Source organism: Eleutherodactylus coqui, chromosome 1, assembly GCF_035609145.1.
Source record: "Eleutherodactylus coqui strain aEleCoq1 chromosome 1, aEleCoq1.hap1, whole genome shotgun sequence".
NCBI lineage: Eukaryota > Metazoa > Chordata > Amphibia > Anura > Eleutherodactylidae > Eleutherodactylus > Eleutherodactylus coqui.
The window spans coordinates 378,967,438-378,984,568 of NC_089837.1; the positions used below are offsets into that span (position 1 = coordinate 378,967,438).

The 17,131-nt window shown below is 40.8% G+C and overlaps 1 protein-coding gene across 1 annotated transcript in view; it reads left to right on the forward strand.

Moving 5' to 3' along the window:
• KSR1 (kinase suppressor of ras 1) overlaps positions 1 to 4,937 on the forward strand; it is a 149,161-nt gene extending 144,224 nt beyond the window's left edge. The window contains exons 16-19 of the mRNA XM_066578866.1: positions 556 to 687; positions 1,200 to 1,335; positions 2,053 to 2,186; positions 4,335 to 4,937. Of these exons, the coding sequence (XP_066434963.1) occupies positions 556 to 687; positions 1,200 to 1,335; positions 2,053 to 2,186; positions 4,335 to 4,416 (484 nt within the window). The 3' untranslated portion in view covers positions 4,417 to 4,937. The remainder of the gene's footprint in view (positions 1 to 555; positions 688 to 1,199; positions 1,336 to 2,052; positions 2,187 to 4,334) is intronic.
• Positions 4,938 to 17,131: the final 12,194 nt, after the last annotated feature.

The window sequence follows — 17,131 nt, forward strand, 5'->3', positions numbered from 1 at the left end:
GTGTCAAGTTCTGGGGTCCCGTAATACTTATCCAGTGTTGAGGTAGTGTCATTTAGAAAATCTGTAGGTGCCAATGAGACGGTGCTCTGTCTTGCTGCAATTTGCCGCGATTCTCCATGGTCAGCCCATCTGTCAGATAGGCTGACCGGCAGAGATCCGTCTGCTGGCTCCTGCTCCCGGGCGGCGGCTCCTGCGGCAGATCTCCACCACGGGATACTGCAACACCCGTGGATAGGCAGCCTTAGTCTTACAGAATTACAGAACGTAAAACAACTTGTGTTGCGGGGTTGCCACCTGGCAATTGACCGAGGCTAGGGTCTGTTTAGGTACTGGTAGAGGCATCTAATCATTTAAAACTCTTTGCCCTGCCCTTTCAAGTGGTGAGCGTTTCATTTATGGGCGGTTCATGGTTTCCGAGATATAAAGATTTAAAATTGAGTCCATCTTTTTAGAAACACTTTGAACTTTTAGCTAAAAATATGTTTAGGACAAGTTCTGTTGGCATTGTCCTCCCCTTTACCCATTGGAGACGTTTTTTGTTGCTTTTTTGGCTAGACGTGAAAATGAGTTGAAGCTAAGCCATGATTGGTTGTGCTTTTTGGCCCCTGAAATTGTTCGTGAGATGGCTCCTGGCAAGGATGAAGACAAGCTTCCCTTTTCAAAGGCTGCAGATGTATATGCCTTTGGGTGAGTTTCAAATCCATCAATGATTCCTCTATCTGTATAAACGCTGTATCATGCTTTGTGACATAATTGGAATATTTTTCATTTGACAATGATTCATGAAGTTCCATCTTCATCAGTCTCACAGTAAGTCCTGTTTCCTTTTGTATAAGTGAAGAAGTGTTCCTCTGAACATTACTGTGGCTCTATACATTTTCTGTCAGCAAAGCAGACCATACATATCAAATAAATCAACCTGTGCCAGAGGTGTCTGCTAGCAGCTTATCTTCCTGTCGAAATGCACATACAGCCAATCCAAGCGTGTTTATGAGTAAGCAGAAGAGATGACTGCTTGGACAACACCTGTCTTGTGTATGGTCAGCTTTATGATGGCCAAGATAGTGAAAGATAGATTATATCGCAATCAAAGCACAATGATAGAGATTTAATCATATAAATGTGCCAGAATTCTGGCTCATATATACACATATGCTGAACGTTCAATATTATTATTGTGGGTTTTTTTTTTTTTAAAGGACTGTATGGTATGAACTGCAAGCTCGGGACTGGCCATTCAAAAGTCAAGCACCCGAAGCCCTTATCTGGCAAGTTGGAAGTGGTGAAGGCGTGAAGCAGGTGTTATCTACAATAAGTCTGGGAAAAGAGGTCACTGTAAGTCATGTAGAAGGTGTAAATGAAGCTTTAAAAATTCTCACTAATGTCCCATTTATACGGAACGAGAGCCGACTAAGGGACTGCACGAGTGCTGACGTCACCGCTAAGGTCGTTAGTGCTCGTGCGGAGAGTTTAGACAGAGAACGCTACTGGATTGTGGGATTCTCGGTCAGTGCTTAACCTTCACGCAGCGAGAATCCCACAATCCAGCGATGTTTTATGCTGACGTAAAGTCATCGATAACGAAAAGTGAACAAATAGTAAACTATTTTTTTGCATTGATCAATTTTGTTCATTTGAACACATTTTGAGCAATAATCATCCCGTGTAAAATGTCCCTTAAATGGTTGATTCATGAAAACAACTCCTCTCTCTATACCGTATTGGGTATATAGACATTATGGAGGAGATCGATACTCCTTTAAAAGGAGAGCAACTCTGGTGGACTTGGTAAGTAATCTATGTATTATATGGATGGCCATTCATCAAAAGGCTCCCATATAATACTACATCCCTGCTCCAGGCGAAATGTTTGGCTACCTGCGTGTCCGGGGTTTGGAGCTGGAGCTGCAGAAGATCTACTATAAAAGTGTTTGTTTGTGGTGACACAACCTCTTTTAATAACTCATTTAATAACTGATCTCTCTTTTTTGCTGAAGTGAATGACATTTTTCACATTTTTTTTAAATTTTCATAAACTTTTATTTTATACAGGAAATTCTGGCTGCATGTTGGGCATTTGACTTTAATGACCGGCCAAGCTTTACAATCCTTATGGACATGTTAGAAAAGCTGCCAAAACTTAACCGAAGGTTATCACATCCAGGTCACTTCTGGAAATCTGCAGAGTAAGTATCTCGGGGTCTTAACCTACACTGACTGTTTTAACATTAAGGAACTTTTACATAGGGCGATGACCACCCTTACAGTAGTTCAGTAAAACACTTCTCCCCAATCACGATCCAGTGTAAAAATGTGCGATGATCCAACAACACACATTAATTCACTTCATTGTCACTGATCGCATCTTTTACGCAGACCTAAAAATCATTGTTTGTTGACAGCACATCACCTTCACATAGAGGCATAATCTGCCTGTCATTTGCAATGCAATCCCTGCGAGAGGAGGAAAAAATACATGATATTGTAACCTATAAATGCAAGTCTAAACAACTTGCTATAAAATATCAGCAATGGCACACTTATGGGCAACGTATTTGCCTGTGTAAAAGGATGCTTAGTCAGGTACCTTTAAATTAGTAACAAGGATGTTCAATGCCTCAGATGTCATCTGGCCCTTACTTTGTTGGAAAGTCAGGTGTACTGTAACATTGCAATGCAGTAAATGTTTACCTGTAACTGAGCTTTGTCAAAAGGCTACTTTCACGTTTGCTTCTGGATCAGGCCTCGGTCAGACGGGGGTTTTTTCGCGCGATTTGCGCATGCAATCCGCGCATATATAGACCCAATGCTTCGCAATGGGATCGGTCACATGTCCGCTTTTTACGCGGATGTGCGATAAATTATAGGACACAATGATTCACAGAACGCGCCTATCTGCCTTCTGCGATTCCTTGTGTTCTATATATGCGCTCAATGTAACAGCTGTGGCAGAGAAGAACGATGTTCGCCCATTGAATTAAATGGAGCCGGCAATACAGCCGGCTCCATTGAAAGTAATTGGCTGCCGGCGAGCGCGGGATGAATGTCGGGAAGGACTTAAAAATATAAGCCCTTCCCTGAAAACCATCCTAAAATGTGTAAAAATAAAAAAAAAGGATACTCGCCTTTTCCCTGCAGACGGAGTTCAGCCGCTTCCATCCGGCAGTTCTCCTGAGCTGCTCTGTGTAGTATTCAGCAGGCGGGGATTTAAAATCCCCGCCTGCTGAATGGGCTGCCTCTGATTGGTCACAGCCCTCACCAATCAAAGGCAGCTCTCACTCACCCATTCATGAATTCATGAATGGGTAAGTGAGTGCTGCCTCTGATTGGCTGAGCGCAGGGACCAATCAGAATCAGAGGCAGCTCTCAGCTATTGAATGACAGCTGAGGATAGCGGGCAGTGCAGGGCGGTTTCACTGAAAACACTGCTAGGTGCAGCTTTTTCAGCGAATCGTCGGCCCCGGTCACGCGATTTGCAGATGCGCATCCGTTATGCGATCCGCAAATCGCGGTAAAAAACGCCCGTGTGACCGAGGCCTCGGGGTGGGGCGCTTTCCTGCTCTGTTCGTACAGCAGGAAAGGGGAGCCCCTTGAGCGAACGCTTGCATCTCAGGACAGAACAGAACAGTGCCAAATGGACCCATTGACCCATAGGCTTAGTTCGGTTTCCATTCAGCTGCCCAGCTTTAGGGCGGAAGAAAAAGTGCTGCATGCAGCGCTTTTTCTTCCGGTATTTTGAGCCGGATCGCAACTGGAGCTTCCTATGCAGATGTGAAACTGGCCTTACTAACTTCCAGAGTCACTGGACATATTCTTCTGAATCCATTCCATTAAACAAGTGTTAGAATAAGATACATTCAGTTGCATAATTTAAATGCATGTAAATGAAAATGTTTTTAAGTGCAAGCTCACTTTCAAGGCAATCATATAATAAAGTAATTTGCATTTTTTAACACACTGAAAGTCCGTAAATTAGTAAAGCCCGTACTTAGTAAAGTAAAGCTACAAAGTGGTTAGTAGAGGACACAGCTTGTTTGTATGTTTGTATGCTGCAAAACGTATCCGCCTGTACATTTCTAGACTATTGAGGCAATGTCATTAATTGATTCTCTTTACCTTCTTTCTTCCCTTGGATTTTATTATTTGCTGGTTTCATCGCTGCCATCCCTCTTTCCATCCTCCATGATCATGATCTGCGTCTGGGCACACCACTCGGAATGTTCTGAACTCATTTACATTGTTGATCCTTCTATTTCCCTTATTTCTGCTTTTGTTTTCTTCTGTATTACTTATTCCTCCATACGTCATGTATGTTACTTTGTACGAACTGTCAGTAGACATTGGAACAATTTTTATACAAAGGGTCACTTTTACCAGCATGGCTTACATATCCACTGCCCCGTCACCAACAAATAAATGGGGAGGTTTATTCCACATCAGCACACTTTGTATTTGATAAAACTAAACATCGTGAAAGAATGTTAGGTGATATATCAGTGATCAAACATACATTTCCCGTAACTTGGATAAAAGGGTTTTTAGCTTCTTGGGGTGTCTCATATAAAGCTTTGGATATTTGGAATCTCCATAGCAGAATATAATAGTAAAGTTACTTAGTAACAGAAAAGGCTTCTATACACAAACATGGTAGCTGTATATTCCTGGCCTTGATGTCGGAAAGAAATACATTTATATTGGGTTGAATAGTTCAGGAAATAGGCATCATGTGAGTGATAATGACTAATCAGAGAAACAAAGAGGCTTCAATCCAAGTTCTGCTTCTATTTCTGCTTTCAATTCTGTTTGAGTCATTTTGCACGCAGGCTCCATAGGGTCACCGAGTCACAAGATGACTGTATCACCACCGTTCACATATGACTTTAGTGTTTCTCTAGGAGAACAAAACGTTGCAATATACCTTGTGGTTATTTCAAAATCCATCTGAATTTTTTCAGACTTTTACAAGGCCATTTGAAACTTTTTTTTCCCATAGAGAACATTGAAGTTGTTTCTGTGTAACCCTTTTACAGGGGCTTAGCTAAGGGCTCATGGGCCTGGGTGCAAAAATTCAGCTCGGGCCCCCTTGGCGCTTCAAAATACCATGACTAAATAATACTCTGACTGCATAATACCCCTACACTATGATTAAATAATTTTACCATATTGTCACTGGATAATATCACCCTACCATTACTGAATAAAAAAAAGGAAATTATAAGCATACCATAAGGAAAATTACCAATATACTGAGGCTATGACAGCCCTCCATGCCAATAATATACTATGAGCCCCAGGTGACCCTCCCAATATACTGTAACCTCTATATGTGCCTCATCCTTTATTCTATGACCGCCTCTATCCACCACTCCTATATATTATGAACCCCTATATGTGGTCCCACTTCTATATAATATGACCTCTCAATGTTCCTCTTCTGCATACTATAGTTTGACTCCCCCCCCCTTGTCTCCCTTCCTATATACTATGACACTCCTGTATACTCCCCATTTGCTCCCTCCTATATACTATGGCCCTACACTTCTATATACTATAACTCATAGTATATAGTAGTGGGGGACACATCAAGTCATAGTTCATAGGATTGGATGCACACCAGAGTACATTATATAGGAGGGGAGCATAGGGGGATCATAATGTAGTATATTGGAGTGGGTCACAGGGGGCTCACAATACACAGGAGGTCATAGTATGACTATGTGATTTAGCGGGGTGCGTTTGGTGCTCACTTGTAGATATCCCCACTCCGGCTCCTCCATCTCTCCCTGGTCCCAGCGATCAGTTCTGGGTGCTCCTCCTGGTAAGGCGGGCACTGCTGGTTGCAGTCAAGTGTTGGTCATAAAGCTGCAGCCACCTCCTGATCACTAGCAGCTCACTCCGCTCCTGGCGCTGCCATGCTGCTCAGACCAACACTGCACAGGAGGCAGTGAAAGGGAAAGTTGGCCAGCGTCTGATCAATCCATAGAGCTCAGCTTCTCCTCCCGACTTCCATCCCATCTCTATATTGGAAGTGTGAGAGCAAGGAGGAGATGCTGAGCTGTGTTATACAATGGGAAGCGCTGCGTCCCCTTCGTCTGCCTGTGCCATGCTCAAGGGCCGGGTCACAATTGCGAACCCTACGGCCACCCCTTTCCCCCTTTAGCAGACATGAGATTTTTTTCTTTAACCAAATCTATGTTGGCATCTCATGTCAGTTGCAGTGTCTTTTCCTTTAACCCACCAAACCTGTCTTTGGTACCTGCGTGACATTACTAATACAATTTCCTTCTTTTAATCTCTAATGTTCAAGATTGTTGATTTAACTATGTTTTCTCCTCTTCATAGGTTATAGCTGCTGGCCATCTAACTGGGCTCTGCCCTGCATGCTTCCATGCGTCTCCTGCTAATCTACAGCTTCGTGGACACTTACCTTCCATCCACAAATCAAATAATCACCAATATTAGAAAACCTTTTTAACCCTTGGATGTATCTGCCGCTTTGATCTTTTTCTTGCCTGCTATTCTCTCGGTGTGGGCTGTTTGCTTGAATAACAAATTCTGACTGCAAGAAACCTCCTTGGTACTAACCGTAGGACTATCTGTGTACTAGTTTCTCAAGCACTATGGGCCAGCAGTAATTTTTTCTAAAGCAGGGTTACCAGCATTTTAGTGGGTTCATTGCACCGGGTGCTTTTACTTCTGTGTCCTTCTAATAAGCACTTTTACTCCTGTGTGTGTTTTTTAAGATTGTCCATCAATGAACAGCACAATATCAATGGTTTATGCCATCATAGCACTGGTAACCACTTTGTATGTTTAGGAAGTGTTAATATTGACCCTAGTCCTGATGGTCACACCTATTACACAGTCTGTTTTATTTGCTGTTCTGATCTTGGTTTGGATTACATCCTCCTACATGAATGGGATTTTTTTTATTTGGATGCAATGATTTTGACAACGTATGTAAGGATCAGCAGTATCAAGATCGATTCACAACCGCACCCCCATACGTGTTTCATATTCCTCCCTCCAGAAGCCACTACATACACTATTTTTGCAATACACTAGGATTAGAGGAAACGACTGCTCTACTTCCAGTTTTGCTCTGGGTCAGTAGTACAATCCTCGAGAAGGGGAAATGCAGTACTAACTCATTCTTCAGTCACAATGACCATCGGAGAAGTGGGAGGTCACGTTATTTACCAACAGCAGTTGAGCAAGCATCAAATGTTTCATTTAATACAGAAAGGCTAGAAATCTGAGTCAACATGCATATAGGTCCTTGTTTTTATACCCATGTAAATAGATAAGTAAGGGATTCGTCATTTGGAAATCTCTTTTTTGGATCTGTTAGGCTTGAATGTTGCTTATTTGTTGGACAATCTTATAATTAATGATATTATGTTTGTATAGTGAATGAAGTGCATTTGAAAATGTTTTAACTGGTCTAACTTAGACATGTTTGTTTTGTTCCCCTTCTTCTAGCATTAACAGTAGCAAAAGTATTCCCCGTTTTGAAAGGTTTGGCCTGGGAGTCTTGGAGCAGGGTAACCAAAAGATCTAATATGCTGTGAGATGTCTGAAAGTGATATTCATGCTTAGTACTCCAACAGCCGGCAGAGATTGGAATTGCAGCCAGTGGTGACTCCCTGTAATGGAAATACTTTTTTTCTTTTTTTTTTAATGATGATTTTTTTTCTTTTTTTGTTAATTAATCCATTCCGCACTGCACAGGAGCAGAGCAAGTGCCTTGCCTACCCCTACCAGCGCTGAATGGCTTAAGCTTTAACTCTACCTGCTGATTTAGTTGTTTACATATGATTTTAGGCATGTGAGTTGCATTGTGTCAGTGATGGTGAATAAATGTGACTGACTTTTTTTCCCTCCTATATAAGCTACAGAATTACATGGAAATGATACTACGGGCTGTAATATCACTCCACCTAACAAGAAATAGTTCTTCATTCCTAAGCCATAATATGCTAACAACGCAATATATAATGACACACCTCTGCTGTCAAGTCAATCTGTGCCTAAGTCTACTGTGACGGGCTCTTTTATATAGAGTATGCATAGATTTAGTTGGTAGCAAACAGTTAAGTTCATTGCAAAACATGCAAACTAAAGACGGATTCTATCAGAGGTGTAGACCAACCGTGACACTTGCTGCTCAGGTACAAGCTCTATATATTGATGAAATGGAACTTTCACTAAATTTCCAACGTACTCCCTGAAATCTTACATTGAGGCCCGGCTCACATGACCGTAAAAATCGCAAAGTTGTGACGTTTTTATTCGCATATGCCTGCGCAAATGTTCAATTTCCTTCTTATGTTTCCTAGCCACATGCGCAAAAAACGCCACACTGTGTTTTGAACGCACTCATAGAGAATAGAGTTCTTATCCACATGCTATGCAGTAAAATAGAACATGATGTGGTTTTTTTTTACGCGCGTAGCACACGCAAGTGTGAGAGAAAAAATGAAAATAAGTGTACTTTCATTGACGCCATTTACCGCGGATTATGCATGTAATACGTGCAAATACGTTCACATGAACACAGCCTGAAGCTGTCTGAAAAAAATAATTGGTAGTGGTAGATTGGGGGAATAAAATATTTATGTTAATACTCAACTCTTCGCTGCCCCTCCACCACTTCCAGCCAGTGTCTCTGCATCGGCTGCTGTGGTGATGCGGTTGTTTTCCCACATGACCACTGCTGTTAGTGCGAGACCCTAAAACAGAATATTATCAGTGATGTCCCGTAAACGCCTACCCATTACTAGGCTATGTGACTTGTCTGCATCACATCACTGGGTTTCTACTCGTTCCCATGTATTAGCTCTACTTATAGTTGCCTCATGATACAGTGAATTTGTCAAGTGGGTGGTCCCCACTGCATACTGTCAATGGGTCACTTCAAATTTGATTAAAAAAGTGTGCTGGGGACCGCCTACTTGACACATTCACAGTACCAGGAGCCCAATCTAAGGAAAGCCAGTATAGGAGAACATGGGTGAGTGTGAACAAAAGAAAAGCTGCAATAAAGTTAGCAGGACTGTAGCTGGTTTCACTGACATAAAGATACAACAGGTCCTCTTTACATAAGACATCAGATCACCCTCTTGTATTTCTCAGACTACTTCTTACATAATGTATTTCTACACTGCTCTTCCATCGACATACTGAAATGTCACAAGTCTGTTTTAAAGTGCTATAAGCCTGTTGTATGTATACTTTATATAACAGACACAAGGTTGGTTAGAAAGGTTTGTATCCCCAGTATGTAGGTGACATAAAAAAGAATCTATATGTTCCCGGAATGTACTTTATTTGCAGTTCCCTCCTCATTTCATGGAAAGCTGAGCCCATAACAAATATGTGGCCTGAAATAATAGTTCAATAAACTTTGGGAACCCCTGATGAGGGTGCTGCCTTGTTTGACTACTTTAATATTTTGGGAATGTTTAGCTCTTTTTAGAGTTGTTGCTTTTAGCTTTAGAGTTCAGATGACACAGTAAGAAATGTATTCTGATCTTCAAGTTTTCTTGATTCAAGGGAGAAGCAACCATCAAGTAGTTTTTTTCCAAAGTGATCTGAGAATTTAATATTTTAGTTTGTATTTCTGTTAATTGATATAAGAAAGATAATAATATTGTAACATTTTAAGTGAACTTTGTACCCCATAATACTCCTTTGTTTTATATATAAAGATTGTGAGAGGCACTTATTTATCTAGTAACAAGTCATAAAATAGTACACCAATCAAAAGTTTTATAGATGGTTTTATCCGTTTTTCAACCTTCTCATAAGTGAGTAGCACTCGATGACCTCGTTTAGATAGGATTCTATTGCAGATTTTACTCTGACATGATTTGAAAAGCTGTATAAGTGATAACTACAAGAAGATACAAATCACAGAGGTGATATCCTAATTTAAGTAGAGTAGTTTAAGTTTGGCAAGCCTTTCTTAGGAGGGCTGATTGAAAGCTGAAATCTAAGGTTGCAGTGTAGTGTCGCCATACTTACTGTATATAGAGAATTGCTGGTATTCTTCTCATGCACTAGGATGTTTGGCATTATGACAGCATTACTCATGCCTCTAAAGAGAGTGATCCGGTAATAAAATTATACAACTCAATTCCGTAAAAAATTAATGTAAGTTTGCTAGAGGTGTCCCTACTGTAGGCTTAGCTCCAGATATCCATGGCTCTGGGCTGGAGTTATTGTATCTGTGACACCCTGCTTTTTCATACAAACTAGGCAAGAATACACCATTCATTTCACAAATACAATCTCAAAATAAATGTTTTATTGATGTGGATTCTAAATTCCTCAATTTGTTTGCTGACCTGATGAAAGGTTTATGTAAATAGTTGATTTTCCAAAGTCCATACACAATTAAGATATGGTTTACCAGTGAATGTGGAGGCCTTTCATATGTCCTTGTGCATTCTCTGTTAGTTTACTACTCAGTTGAGACATAATCTCCTGTATATGGAGTATGTTAAAAAAAACTAATTATATTCTACTTGGTTTCAATATACAGTACTGCAACCAGTTATATCACTTCTAATTTGTAGATAGTTAACTTCGGAATGCAAGTATGTAATAGGCTATTGTTTCCTGACCAGGCTTTACTGGAAGGGGGCGCCAAGGACACAGCAACAAGACCTATCATTTTCATAGCAGCGCTGGCTGCCTGATTTCAGCTTCCTCGAAAATGGTTGGCAAAGTAGTCAACAAATGTCAGTCATAATATAGTTAATGATAAAAAATTAGAAGACACCATAAATGTAATACTTGAAGCCATAGAACAGCAAAAACTGAACCAGACCCCTTTGTGTATTAAATAAAATATTAATATTGTGATTGGAAATAAAGAATCTAATAAAGATACAAAAATAATAAATTGCCTATTCTTATGATTAAAGAAGAATTATTGTGCATCCTTTTCTCTACCATTAATACCTCGATTGATGGGAGTAATGCGTAAAAGTTATGAGTTTGGTGCCATGGCCAGCAAGTGTCTGTAGACAAGTGAACAAAAAAAATTCTCCAAAAAAATTGGGGAAAAACCCCCTTGACAGCAGAGTCCCCATGACTGACAATACAAATTGCTTCTATTTGTATGATTCAGTTTTTCCCTTGGCTTGATGCACTAGTGTCTTGATTTTATTCCTTTTTTTTACATTTCTACATCTTTTTTTCTTTCTTAGAAGTGTTTTTTAAAAGGACCACTAAGTTAAATGTGACTGTTTAGTAATATTCCTTCTTGTGGTGTCGTAAGGGAGTGAATAGCACTGTAAAATCTGTATCCTTTTAGACCTGTAAATGTGGACAATGTTCATTTTGGCTGTACAATACTGCTCTACTGGCTGAGACTTCAGTGCTATGTAAATGGAGTCTGTACTATGGTGTAATGGACACGTATCTTTTTGAATGTGATGTAAAATTTTGTACAGTAAAATTTTTATATTTTCTATCAACTGAGTTTGTCTTCCAGAATTGCTATTAATTTAATTAAACAGTTAGTATTAACAAAGGTTCTGTATTAGTTATGCAACCAGCAAAAAGTGCACTCCTTATGCTATTGAAATTCTGGATATTTAGGATTCTATAAAGTAAATAAATTCATGCTCTTAAAAATGAATTATGTTGTGTTTTTTTTTAGTTTTTTCTTTTTCATTTTGTTATGTTCATTATAAGTTGTTTGCAGTGAAAAAATTTTAAGAGTTCATTTATCTTTATACATCTCCTGACATGTTGAGGTATTAACCCCTTGAGTGGCACGCCCGGAAATTTTCCGGGACGAGCTCCACTGCTCATAGAGACATAGCCCGGAAGATTTCCGGGCTATGTATCACTATGGGAGCTGCAGAGCACAATGCCACAAGCTGTGACATTGTGCTCTGCCTGCACAGACCCACAGAGAACAAAGTAAGGGCTTTGAAAAACCAGCAGAAGATATTGCCGATATGCCGGCAACCTCCTGCTTTGTTTACAGGTTGCCATAGAGACCATCGGCTTGTCAGAAGCAAGCCGATGGTCTCTGTGGCAGGGAGAGCTTGGTGCTTGGCTGTCAGAGGACAGCTAGGTACTAGCTCTTACAGCAGAGATCAGAGAAAACCTCCGATCTCTGCTGTGTTAACCCTTTACATGCTGCAGTCTATGTGACTGCAGCATGTAAAGGGCTGTCACTGCAGCATGTAAAGGGCTGTCACCATCAGACCCCCGGAATGTGATCAGGGGGTCCTGATGGGTCCCTGTGGAAGTCCACTAAAGGGACAAAAAATTAAAATTAAAAAAAAAATAAAAAAAAAAGAAGTTTAAAAATTATAAAAAAAAATAATAAAAACACTTGTCACCCTTTACTTTGTAAAAAATCAAAAATACAATCACACATGTGGTATCCGTGCGTCGTAATGACCCAGAGAAGGAAGCTAATACATTATTTAACCCCTTAATGACATTGCCCCTTTTTTTCTTTTTTCCCCATTTCTTTTTTTCCTCCCCCGTTTAAAAAAAATCACAACTTGTCCCGCAAAAAACAAGCCCTCATATGGCCATGTCAATGCAAAAATGAAAAAGTTATGGCTCTTGAGACGCAACTGCAAAATTAGTTGAAATTCAATGATTAGACCATTTTAAAAAACCTGCCCTGGTGGGCACGACAGGGTGGTAGGAAACCCGCCACTCAAGGGGTTAATAGTGGCAGTCCAATACATAAAAACTGCAGTTATATTTACATTGTTAGCTGTACTGGTAAATGTAACCCTTTCCAATCCACTGTCTGACGTCTTCCTACATTCTGATTGAAGCTTGTACAGCTCCAATGTCAGAAGACGTCCGACAGGGCATTCTTACCGTCTATTGCCAGCCACTCTGCTGTCGGAGCCTCTCTGGTGCACACACACTGGCTTTAGCCAGCAGATGGCACCATTGTTTAACAGCAAAAAGAGAAAGCCTTTTAGGAAACCCTGAATCCAAAATTGGATTGGAAAGGGTGAAATGTCACTCTCCAAAATACACATGCCTCTGCAATCAAATATGCATTAGAGAATGGCAGTATATGTATGATAATCATACTTATAGAAATGTCAGATACTCATAACATTTCAAACCTTCGATCATTCAACAATGGTTTAAACTATTTCAGTTCTTATCAGTAATTTTGTTTTTAAAATGTTTTCTTAATTGGATTGTAATTTGTGATTAGCTCTGAGACATACGATTAGGAGAGATTTACTTAGAAGGGATATTTTATATCTAAAAGCAAAATATGTTGGATTAAAATGTTCTACATTTATAAACGGTCAGACGCCTCTTACTAAATTTGACGTCTGCCTGTGCGCCAGAAATTGAAATCCGTGCCTGCTATGAGCATGGTATAAGTAGGAATAGATTTGCACTACAATTTGCACCACTTTATGCTGCCAATTCTTTGTGAAAATTCTCTTTACACCATCCTCCAGGGTTATTGGCCACTCCTTTCACCTGTGAGCCTCCTTTCCATAGGATCATCTTTCCTAATATGAAGCTCATTCCCATTGATTTTTTTTTTTTGCTTTTTAATATAAAAAAATACTACTGGTTATTTAAAGGGATTTTCTATTTTGGACAATCCTGGCTTGTTGCTAAAGTCCCATCATAATAAGCAAATCTTCCTGCAAGGACTTCCAGTGATTAGCTATAATTTGAGAAGGAACCTGACCATAACTGTTCAGTTTTCCTACAGTCCCATCACAAAATCATCTAAGCATTACACTACACAGTGCTCATACAAATCAATGGGTTGTCAGTATTATGCAGGACCGGATACATCGTTCAGTGCGAGAGACTATTTGTAACTCCTAATACACTGCTCAAAGAAATTAAGGGAACCTTCAGATCTCAATGGATGAAAGATTAATCCAATCATCAACCAATTGACTGTTAGATTTCAAGTCACCAAGAAAATGATTGCCAGTGAATTCAATCACAGCAACTCGTACTCTCACTCTGTAGTGTGAATGGCCCCACGTGCCTCTATACACTCCCGGTAATACCTAAACAGGATCCTGATGAGATAGTATCCTAGGGGCTCTCCTACCAGACCTGGATCAGGGTATTGGTGAGCTTCTGGACAGTTTGTGGCACTACTTGGGAGCGTCGAATGTACAGATAGAAAATGTGCTAGAGGTTCTCAATTGGATTTAGGTCTGGGGAACTTAAGGGCAAGTCAATGGCATCAATATCTTTGTCATCTAGGAAATACTTACACACTCTGGCCACGTGATGCTCAGCATTGTCCTGCACCAGAATGGACTTATGAACCCAACTGAGGCCTGAAAATGGCTTGGAGGGTACCGTTGGCTATCACGTGGAGGTTTGTGTAATCCTCCAAGGATATACTACCCCAGACCATTACTGACCCCACGCCAAACCAATCATGCTGTATGATTTTACAGACATCGTAACATTAATTGCTGCATCTCCATACTCTTTCATGTGTGTCACATGTGCTCAGTGTCACCTGGCTCTTATCTGTGAAGGGACCTGCCAATTCTGGTTTACTCTGGCGAATGCCAGTGAAGCTGCATGGTGCTTGGCTGTGAACAGACTCCTCATGGAGTCTGTTTCTGAAAGTTTGGTCAGAAACCTGTAGATCAATAGCTTACTAGAGGTCACTTACAGCTCTATGGCAGCGCTCCTCCTCCTGCACTTCCTCACATAAAAGAGCAGATTACCAGGCCCAATGCTGGGATGATGCCCTTCGGGCCCAATGCTCATGGGCGGATTTGATTTGCGGAATCCGCACAGGTCACCTGTGTGGAAAATCTGCAATTCAAAGTGCCCATAAGGAAGCATTAGCATTCGCAACTGAATTTAAGCATGCAGATTTGATTTACGTACTGTTTGGTGTGGAAAACAAATCGCAGCCAGCTCCGTTTCAGTGGACGGGCTCAATAGAAGTCAATGGGTGCGGACGATCCGCAGTGCAACCGTAAATACAATTGCGGATGCACTGCGGATTTGAAGGTTAAAACAATAAGAGAGGTGGGGAAAAGGCTGGGAGATGGGTTGCAGATTTTATTTCCACGTGGATGATCCTAGTGCATCTGCGTACATTCGCACAGAAAAACCATTACATCAGCAACAGCAAGTATGGATGTGGCATCCCGGAGGAGTGAGACTACCTGTCTAATCTGATCGGGCTTCAGGTGCGGCTTCATGTTACCAGTAGTCACAAGGACACTAGCAAAATGCAAAACTAGAAAAGAATCAAAAAGGGTAAGGAGAGAGTAATTGGTTTTGCAGATATTGGCCACAGACATTCAGCTGAGCTCTGTGATTGGCTGGAGCAGCCTGTAACACTCCACCAACAGGATGACTGTAAACACAATGCCAGCGGGAAGTAATCAGATGTAACACTGGTGATGCTGGGACCCCAGACGGGAGGAGGTGGCAGAACTCTGTGTCACCAGAAGAGACGCAGACTTCATCTGCTGAGATGACAGTACTGCTGAGAGACTGCTGTACTGCATTTCATGACAGTAGCAACCCCCGTACACCGGGCTAAGGTGCAGTCACCTATCATGTTCAGCAATACCCTTTTCACTCCCATCAGATGCAGTCTGTGACATCTGTCATCTAGAACAGCACCTATCTGCATTTAGGCAATTTTGTGATAAAGCCATAAGTTTTTCTGTGTTTTATAAAAAACTGGCAAAACACAGCAGAAATGGCATGATTTTGGCAGTTTTTGTAAAAAAAAGTCACATTAAAAATGAGCCTCGTGTGGTGCAGAGTGTAAGCTCTCGCCTACGACCTGGAGGTTGCAAGTTCGATTCCCACATGAATCAGGTAGCCGGCTCAAGGTTGACTCAGCCTTCCATCCTTCCGAGGTAGGTAAAATGAGAACCCAGCTTGGTGGGGGGTAATAAGTAATAATTACCTGAAAGCGCTGCGGAATAAGTTGGCGCTATACAAATACCATGATTTGATTTTTGATTTAAAAACTGTGCTGCAGCAATTTTGTGAAATTTTACAATTGTGAATAAGCCATAAGTACTGTACTAGGTGGCAGATTTCATAGACCTCTTCCTATGCTGAATTGGCATCCACCAGTGCAGTGTTCCAAACCCCCGAAATAAGCATTTAACTAAGATAGTAAAATAACTTACATACAAAGTTATTTTGTATGTATAACAGTCTGTGTCCCATGGTATACTGGTCACGGGTCATGTACATATTGGTAAACCACCTCTTACTCATCCGTGCATATGTTTGCAGTGCTCTCTTTACTGAGTCACCACTTTCAATGAGTAAAATGTGTGATGTAATGCTCCACAAATAAGCTGCAAAATGCACATGTGGAAGATGCTAATTTTACTGCAAATTCTTTACATATGTGACAAAATCTACTATGGGATTGGTAATGGATATTTTCACAATGTGCAGCTATTCTATATGTCCTATTTCCTATATTTACATATTCATATATGTATCTGCAGCATTTCTTTTCTGTAAGCCCTATTTGTTACATTTTCCTCCAGCTCAGTCTATATATCACTAGTCGAGAATCGTAGAGTTGGAAGGGACCTCCGGGGTCATCGGGTCCAACCCCCTGCTCAATGCAGAATCATTAAATCATCCCAGACAGATGTCTGTCCAGCCTTTGTTTGAAGACTGCCATTGAAGGAGGACTTACCACCTCCTGTGGTAACCAGTTCCACTCATTGATCCCCCTCACTGTCAGAAAGTTTTTTCTAATATCTAACCTGTGTCTCCTCCCTTTCAGTTTCATCTCATTGCTTCTAGTCTTTCCTTGTACAAATGAGAATAGTGCTGATCCCTCTGCAGTGTGACAACCCTTCAGATATTTGTAGACTGCTTTTAACCCCTTGAGTGGCGGGTTTCTTACCACCCTGTAGTACCCACCAGGGCAGGTTTTTTAAATGGGACAATCATTTAATTTCCACAAATTTTGCAGTTGCGCTCCAAGAGCCATAACTTTTTCATTTTTCCATTGACCAGGCCATATGAGGGCTTGTTTTTTGCGGGACAAGTTGTACTTTTTGATGGCTTCATTTTTGTGTATATATAATGTATTACATAACTTTTGTGAAAAAATTTGTAGGGAGATTAGGGG